This window comes from Rhinolophus sinicus, linkage group LG11 (assembly GCF_036562045.2).
Source record: "Rhinolophus sinicus isolate RSC01 linkage group LG11, ASM3656204v1, whole genome shotgun sequence".
Lineage (NCBI taxonomy): Eukaryota > Metazoa > Chordata > Mammalia > Chiroptera > Rhinolophidae > Rhinolophus > Rhinolophus sinicus.
The window spans coordinates 16,725,966-16,735,009 of record NC_133760.1 but is presented as its reverse complement, the minus strand read 5'-3'; the positions used below and the strand labels follow the sequence as shown (position 1 = coordinate 16,735,009).

Genomic DNA, 9,044 nt, shown 5'->3' with positions numbered 1-9,044 from the left:
GAGCCTAAAGTGGGGAGCCCCCCCAGCCCAAGGATGTGGCCTGAAGGAAGAACCAGTGAGGATGCCAAGTTCTATGGGTACCTTTATCCTCCACAAGTGCCCCCAAGAACAAGGGACCCCATCGGGGCTCCCCCTTCACACTGTCCCCAGGAGTCCTCTCTGAGGCCCTTCTGCCCACATTGACACGTGGCCATCTGAGGGGAGGTGTGTGTCCAGTCAGGGTCACCCCTCCTAGACCAGCTGTGTCTGGGTCCGACAATGGGAGGGCGGCAGCAGGGGCAGGTGGTCCTGGCAGGGGTGGCCCCGAAGGAGCGGTGAGCGGCGAAGGCGGTCAGCATCCTGTAGCGAATGGGGCAGCCCTCGGCCACGGCTCTCGGGCAGCAGCAGGACACACAGCAGGGCAAGGATGGCGAAGGAGGCGAAAACCACATGTTGCAAGAAGAAGCCCCGCCGGCCGTGCATGTTGGCGAGTGGGGCGGCCGCCTGGCCCAGGAACCCGGCACCCAGCATGAGGCCCAGCCCTGCCCCCCTGCAGGAAAGGGCATGGTGTGGGCAGCCTGGGCAGGTGGCTACCCTCACATGCAGATGGACACACAGACACAGCGTGTGACTCTCAAGTGCCCCCAGGCAGGCCTGGATCCAGGGAGGGACCCACCCTAAGCAGACCCAGAGGCATGGGGGCTCCAGGAAAACAAAACTGAAAACATTTTTTTGTGTGGAAAAGCAACTCCCCGCTGCCCTGGAACAAGTTTTGTTCTTTTCATTAGAAAACTGGAAAACCACTTCCCCCCGGAATTCTACTCTTTCTGGGGACTCATCTGTGCCCTCCCTCCAGCCTCCGTCTCTCCTTCCTTTATTCCTGAGCTGTGGTCCAGACCTTTCTGTGCCAGTGGCCCCCGCGTCACCCAGGAAAAGACAATTGGAACTCGGGTCATGATGGAATGGAGGTCTTGGGCATAAGCTGGGGAGGGAGGGGGTGAGGTATCCGGTCCCCGGGGGGCTCTGTGGGCTGGGTTGGCAGGACTGTGTGCCCAGCCACGTGGCTGGGAAGCCTGAAGCTCACCTGATCACTGTGGGGAAGATCTCAGCCGCAAAGAGGCTGCTGAGGGTGGACACGGCCTGGGAGGCCACGAGCCCCAGGACAGAGAGGGACAGCACGGTCCAGCCTGGCAGGTCTGGGGACAAGGACAGAGCTCCCATGCTGCCCACACCAGGCTGCTCCAGGGCCCGCCCTCTCCTCATCCATGTCTCAGGGATCCTGCCGGGCCTGGCCTCCCCAACCATTCACCCCTGCACCTGAACTTGGGGTTTGGGGTCAGGTGTTCCAGGCTGTCCTGTCTAAACCAGACCGTTAAATTTAGCCCCTTCATGGAGATACTTTTGGTCCTTAACTCTTTGGGCCTCAGTTTCCCCGGCTGCACAGTGATATAAATGGGGTAAAAAGAACAGCAGCCTATCCCAACACCCCATGCTTCTCTCTTACGGTCCCAGAAGGGGGCTGATCCCAGGACCACCCCCGTCCCCCATCAGGCTGACCCTCAGCCAAACAGGGCGACACTCTTATCCTGCAGAGCCCTCCACTCACACTGGGCCCCGGCAAGCAGCAGCAGGGATGCTAGGCCCATGACCAAGGTACCCAGCAACAGGATCAGGCGACGCCCCCAGCGATCCACTGTCAGGAGCAGGAAGATGGTGGCTGCCATCTCTAGGGCGGCTACCAGGAAGTAGGGCCCGTAGAAGACAGCCTCATGTGAGGACAGTTTGCGGAGGAAGCTGGCTCTGATGCCCCCACCGACTAACCTGGGAGGGAGGGTGAAGCTGTGGGTTCAGCCAGAGCTGGGGGCCCTGGCGACAACCTCCACAGGGGGCAGAGCACAGACCCATCTCTTAGCCCACCCACACCCTCCCCTCCTCACGAACTGAAGCCCAGGATGAGTCCGTTCCTCCAGGTGACGTGGGTGTGCCGGAGCTCCAGGATGCAGTGGTGCTGGGGCTGGGGGCTCCCCGCAGACAGTATGTCCAGCTCTGTGGACATGAGGGGACATGAGGGGGTGCACATGAAGGGGTGAGGCCTCTCCTCCTCCAGCACCCTAGCCTCCCTTCTGGCTGGTGCATTACCTGTAGCCAGGGAGGTCTCTTCCTCGGGGCTATTCTCAGGGTCCACGCCGCTGGCCTCAGCCAAGTGCCACAGGATCTTCCTGGCTCTGGCCAGCTGCCCAGTGGCCAGCAGCCAGCAGGGAGACTCAGGAAACAGGGCTGGGTACCTGCGGGGGTGGGGTAAGGATGCCTCCAGGTCTTCCCCAGAGATGCCAGGCCAATGCCCACTCCCTGGACCTAGGGGCAGGACATCTCATGGCTTTCTGTGTCCCTGTCCCACACCCCTATGCCTGGTATTATGTGGAGGTGCAGAGAGAAGTGACATGCGTGGCCTCCACGGTGGCTACTGACCTGTGTCCCGCCACACTTACCCCCAAAAGAGCAGCAGGAGTCCTGTTGCCAGAGCGCTCAGCCCCTGCAGAAGGCGCCAGTCCTGTGCGAGCAGGGCCAGGCCGGGCAACAGCAGAGTGCCCACCCCCGAGAAGAGGCCTGCCCCCATGGAGAACACCAGGCGGTGGTGGGGGTCGCACAGCTCCAGGCCTGAACAGACACAGATGGCCTGAGGCCCAGGCCTCTCGAGAGGGAGGGCTGTTCTGTCCAGGGCTGTGGGGACCAGCCGCTGACCTGCCCGAGAGCTAGACATGTGAGGCCAACTCCCTGCCCACTCCAGCACTGAGCCTGCCCGCCCACAAACAGCAGTGCTCAGTGCCCTCCCACCTTTTAGAGAAGGGCCCTCAACAGCAGTATGGAGAGGCCTCCCATGCTGCTGACGGCCCTCTCCAGTGGGGTTGAAGGCCTAGCTTGAGTGGGTACCTCTTCCAGCCCCCCATGGTACTCACGAGCCACGTAGAGGGCAAGGGAGGCCCCTGCCAGAGCCCCTCCATGAAGCAGCCGCAGGGCCAGCAGGGCAGGAAAGCTGGCAGCTAGGGCCTCGCCAGCCCCCAGGCCTGTGGCCAGCACCAGGGAGGCTACAAACACAGCTCGGCGGCCAAATCTGGTGGGCAGTGGGGGACACACATGGATGCAGCTCAGGACAGACCAGGCATTCAGCTGGACCCCGAGGAGCTAGAGGGGAAGGGCATCACCTCACCGGTCACAGCCCATGCCCAGGATGACACAGCCCAGCAGCCAGCCCAGGAGGTGGCTCGTCTGCTCCAGTGGCACCTTCCAGCCATCCTCACACACGAGGTTCCACTGCAGGAGACAGCGTCACCTGTCAGCCAGCCAGGACCCTCCCTTACTGGAGTCCTCAGAATGTCAGGCTGGAAGGGGGCCCTAGATGTCCTGCTCCAATTCCTCCTTGGAGAGAAGGGGAAATTGAGGCATAGAGAGGGCAAGAGACCTGCTCACGATCACACAGTCTTCTGACCAGTGGGCTTCACATGGAATTGGAACAATTCTAGGTCTGAGTCCCCAGGGGGTGATGACCTGGGGTCCCCAGAGTACCCACATGGAGCCCCAACACTGGTTCCTGCTATTCTCTGGATGGAGTCTCATTCCTCTCTCTCCAGCTTTCACTTTCCTCCCAAGGCTGGCCCTTGGCTGATCTTACTTTCCACCTGCTGTGCCCAGGGCTCCCAGGGCCTCACCCTCACTTCTCCCCTGCCCTGCTCACTTCAAGAGCAATTCCTGGAACAGGCTGCAGGGCTGTGCTCACCTGCTTTTCCTGGTCAAGGGCCCTTGACCTCAGCTTTGCACCACCCCACCTCCCCTTCCAGGGTCCTGGGCTTTTTAAAAATAAGTTTAACATACTTTTTGGGTCACACTATGTCAGTTTTTATTTTAAAATCCAACCACTTGTGAAAGCTGATCGAACCATATACCAACAGGAAGGCAGGTGTGAGGTGGAACAGAATGGGTGGGAGGAGAGAAGCCCTGCCAGTTTGAGGGCTCCAGGCAGGCCTGGCAGGGATGTGGCAACCCTGTTCCAGTTTCCACACTGGGGCCAATATTCTCAGGGGTGGGGGTGCGGCTTCAGGCCTGAGGCTGCTAAGAGGGAGGCAGGGATGGGCAGGCCCTAGCCCCATGGTGGGACAGGAGGTCCTAGCTGTCCTCTTTCCATTTTTTCCCACCAGCACCCGAGTTGCCCCCTTAGAAGCCCCGGCCTCTAGTCCAACCTGCACACACACCTCACAGGTGGGAGGTCTGTCTTTCACAAACTGAACTGACAGTATCATTCCCTTGATTCAAAGCCTCCTGCCTTGGGAACCCAGTCTTGACACAGCCCAAAGCTACAGGTTGCTCAGAATGCTCGTGGCACTGAACTGAAGTGAACTCCAGGCCCTGCTGACCACCTGGCACCTACCTGGTCATACCTTCAGCTTAACTCCTCCTCCTCCCCCAGGTTGCCCACCCACCTTGGCAGCCCTTGGGCTTCAGACTCTGTCATCAGGCCTGGCAACCCGCCGACTTGGGCATCAGCTGCACCATCAGACAGGAGGGGGTGGCCCTCCAAATGAGAACCCCAGGAGACCAAGGGCAGAAGGGCAAGGGGGTGGACGGACAGAGGAAGGGGGTACGAAGGAGCAGAGGAGGGAGTACAGAGGAATGGGGACAGCATGGGGACACAAAGGAGAGGGGCAAAAGAAAGATGTACCGGAAACGGAGGGGGGACAGAGAATTGGGGGCAGAGGGCCAGGGATGGGGGGAAAGAGCAAGGGGAGTGAAGGAGGGGGTACTGAGGGTGGAAGCACAGCAAAGGGGGACGAAGGAGGGGGCCAGAGGCAGGGGAGGGGGGCAGCGTGATGAAGACCCCAGGCAGTCCTCCCGCACCTGGGTGACCGGGCTGCGCAGCAGGCCGGCGGCGGGCAGAACGTAGTGCCAGCCGCGAGTGCAGGGCCCCGTGCCGTTGGGGCGGGCGCGGGGCGCGGGCTCGGGGTAGCGCAGCAGCAGGCAGGGGCTCGGGGAGCGCGCGGGGCCCAGGCGCGGCACGCTGGCGTCGAGCAGCGCAGGTCCGCGTAGGGCGCGCAGCGTCGGGGGTAGCAGCGCGGGGTCCGGCCGGCAGTGGTGCGCGGGCAGTGCGGTGAGCAGCGGCTCCGAGCTCAGCGCCAGACCCAGCACCACGCATGGCAGCCACGAGGCGACGGCCAGCAGGCGCCGGGCTCGGCCGAAGCCGCCCGCCGCACGCAACACCCGCACCTCCGGGTCCATCGTCTACCTCTGCACCTTGGCGAAACTTGGGGAGGAACCTGCCACTCGGGGCCTTTTTGTGGGCGGGGCCCTGTTGTAGGCGGAGCCCTGTTGTAGGCGGGGCCTTGAGGGTCGGGGTTAACAGGTGGGCCAGGGAGGGCGCGGAGCCGGCGGAGCAGAGCCTGGGAGGGGCGGGGCCGCCGGGAGAGGACCGGGGCTGTTGAGGGGCCGGGCTACAGCGCGGAGCAGGTCCTTGGTGCGGGGCCTCAGAGGGGCCGAGACTGGGGCGGGGCCTGAGGGGCTACGGCCGGAGGGTGGAGCCATGAGAGGTGCCTTAGAGGGCAGGGCAGGTGAAGGTCTTAGTGTCCTGGCCTGGGCCGCGGGGATTGCGGGGACGTGGCCGTGCGGGCGTGGCCGAGAGGCACTCAGGTGCGCGTGGTCCTGGCGGTGTCTGGACGCCGGGCCTGGGTCGCCCCAGCGGACTTCGGGCGGACGCTGTCTCAGGCGTTTCGGAGGCCTCAGGGTCCCTGGTCGGCCCGAGGGTCCCGGGTGTGTGAGGAGGCCAGGGATCCTGAGCCGATGCGCACTGGACTCCGCGTCGGCCAAGGTTCGGGCCTGCGGAGCGCGGGCTGCCACTGCCCCCCAGCGGCCTGACGCGGGGCTGCAGCCATGGGAGGTAGCGGCTCGGACCGTCCTGCTCCAGTGTCCGGCTCTGGCCCTCCTGCGTCGCCACCTTTGCTGCAGCCGGATCGGAGTGTGGTATAGGTGAGGACAGGCCCTGATCGGTGCCCTGCGTTTCAGAAGTTTGAGGATTATTGTAATTATTCTGCAAAACGAGCTTCAGTTACTTTGTCCAGCTGTGGGTCCTTTTGTGAGCTTGGCTCGGAATGGCGTTGCGTGTATGGATTAAGTGGGGACGCTGACACTGTCACATTGGTGGAGGCTTCCATCCCAGACAAAGGTAGGTCGCGTTTGTTTTCATCTTCTGTTTTTCTCAGTGAGGAAAATGACACTATATCCTATAGGTTATGCCTAAATTTTCCTAACTAGTTGGCTTCCTTTTGCTTTGTGAAGGAACTGTGGATTTGCATTGTATTTTCTAACTGGCAGTGTTTTTGAAATATTTCAGAGGTGAAATTCACATAACATAAAACTAACTATTTTATGCTACCACTACCTGTATCAAGTTCCAAAATATTTTCATCACGAAAGAAAACCTGGTACCTATTAATCAGTCCCTATTTCCCTTCCTCCACCCCCATCACTGCTAACCACTAACCATACAATATGTGACCTTATGGGTCTGGCTTCTTTCACTTAGAATAATGTTTTCAAGGTTGACCTACATTGTAGCATCTGTCAGGACTTCATTCCTTTTTATGGCTGAGTAATATTCCATGTATAGATTGGTCACATTTTGTTTCTCCATGCGTCTGTTGATGGACATTTGGGTTGTTTCCACTTTTTGCCTATTGTGAATAATGCTATGAACGTTCGTGTACAGCAGGTCCTCGAATAATGTTTTGTTCAAAGTCATTTTGTTATAACGTTGATAAGATGCTGTGGGAACTTAACTCTGTATCAATTAACCTATGGTAAAATTGGTTTCGTTCTAAGTCATTTTGCTTCAAGTTGCAGAACCTACTGATGATGTTAAATGAGGACTTACTGTACAGGTATTTGTTGGAGTACCTGTTTTCAGATCTTTTGAGTGTATACCTAGGAGTGAAATTGCTGAGTCATGTCGTGAGTCCATATTTAACATTTTGAGGAACCATCAAACAGTTTTCCATGGCGGCTGCCTATATTACATTCCCACCAGCAATTTCTCCACCTCTGTGCCAATACGTACCTTCCCTTAAAACAAAACAAAACAAAACAAAACCAAGACTATACCCATCCTAGTGGATGTGAAGTAGCTCATTGAGGTTTTTAATTTTCTTTTCCTAATGGCTAGAGATGTTAAAAAAAACTATTCATGTGCTTGTTCGCCATGTGTATATCTTTGGAGAAATAACGTTGAAGTGTTGAAGTCCTTTGCCCATTTTTTACTTGGGTTGCATGCCTTTTTGTTGTTAAATTGTAAGAAGTCTTTACACATTCTGGTTACTAGACTTTATCAGATATATGATTTGCAAGTATTTTCTGCCATCCTATAGGTTGTCTTTTCACTTTTTGATAGTGAAAAGATTTTAACATGGGTAAGGTTCATTTTTTTTCCTTTCTGCTCATGCTTTTGGTGTCATATGTAAGAAACCATTACCAAATCCAAGATCATAAAGCTTTACATCTGTGTTTCCTTCTAAGTATTTTATAGTTTCATCTCTTAGATTTAGGGTTTCAATCCAAATTGAGTTAATTTTTGCATATAGTGTGTGATAAGGGTTCAACGTCATTGTTTTGCATGTGGATATCTCGATTTTCCAGCACCATTTGTTGAAAGACCTATTCTTTTCCCATTGAATCCTGTTGACACTCTTGATGAAACCAATTGTATGATTAATATCTGGACTCTCAGTTTTATTCCATTGGTCTATATGTCTGTCCTATGCCAGTACTATACTGTCGTGATAACTGTACCTTGGTAGTACATTTTGAAATTGGGAATGAGTCCTCCCATTCCCAATCTTTTTCAAGATTGTTTTGACTCTTTGTGGCCCCTTGAGATTTTATATGAATTTTAGGATGGGTTTTTCTTTTTCAGCAAAAAAAATGCTTTGGGGATTTTGATGGGAATTGCATTAAATCTGTAGATCACGTCACATAGTACTGACATCTTAAGAAAATTATGTCTCCCAATCCATGAACATAAGATGTGTTGCCATTTATTTGTCTTAATTTTTTTCCATCAATGTTTTGTCGTTTTCAGCATCCAAGTCTTTCACCTCCTTCATTAATTCCTAAGTATTTTAGTCTTTGTGATGCTATTGTGAATGAAGTTATTTTTGTAATTTCCCTTTCAGTTTGTTCATTAAAAAAAAAATTTTTTTTGCTTTTAGTAGTTTGATTATGATTTATTTAGGCATTAATTTCTCTAAGTTTATCCTCTTTAGTTTGCTTAGCTTCTTGAATCTCTTAGTTTATATTTTTTGCCTAATTTGGCATTTTTCAGCCTTTTATTTTCTCAAATTTTTCAACATAATTCTCTTCTCCTTGTGGGACTCCAACAACATAAATGTTAGACCTTTGTTTATGTCCCCCAGGTACCTAAGGATCTGTTTCTTTAAAAAAAAATTTTTTTCCTATTGTAATTCAGATTGAATAATATTTATTGATTTCTCTTCAAGATCACTGTATCTTTCCATTCTGCTATTAAGTCTGTACAGTGAGCTTTTTGTTTTGCTTACTTTATTTTTTAGTACTAAAAATGAAACTTGGGTTATCTTTATGTCTTTCATTTCTTTTATGCGATGTTGTATTTTAACATTTGTTTAAAGAATGTTAGTGATTGCTTCTTGGGAGTATTTGTATAATTGCTACTTTAACATACTTGTGAGATAATTCCAACATCTGTGCCATTTGGGCCTTGGCATCTGTTGATTGTCTGTTCCCGTGTAAATTGAAATTTCTGTGGTTTTCATATGCTAAAGAATTTTTTATTGTGTCCTGAACTTATAAGATCCTGGGTCTTGTTTAAAAACTATGAAGATGTTACTTTTATCAGGCAGTCCACCTGGATAGATTCAGGCTGTAAGTTCCAACCTGCCTACTGTGTGCTGTGGTTCCAATGTCAGTTCAGTTTTCAGAGCCTTCAGAGCTCTTCAGCTCTGTCCCAGGTGTGCGTCACCAACGGCAGTCTGTGTTCTGGGTGGGCATGG

General features: G+C 54.0%; 1 protein-coding gene across 1 annotated transcript; it reads right to left on the bottom strand.

Annotated features, from left to right (window-relative positions):
- Nucleotides 1-64: 64 nt before the first annotated feature.
- On the bottom strand, nt 65-5,307 carry SLC22A31 (solute carrier family 22 member 31). The gene is made up of 9 exons (XM_074314448.1): nt 4,870-5,307; nt 3,188-3,291; nt 2,937-3,091; nt 2,469-2,637; nt 2,119-2,264; nt 1,917-2,025; nt 1,586-1,800; nt 1,064-1,175; nt 65-529 (listed from the first exon to the last, which is right to left on the bottom strand). The coding sequence occupies exons 1-9, from the start codon at nt 5,245-5,247 to the stop codon at nt 232-234; spliced, it is 1,686 nt and encodes a 561-aa protein (XP_074170549.1). The 5' UTR covers nt 5,248-5,307; the 3' UTR covers nt 65-231.
- Between the last annotated feature and the right edge of the window lie 3,737 nt (nt 5,308-9,044).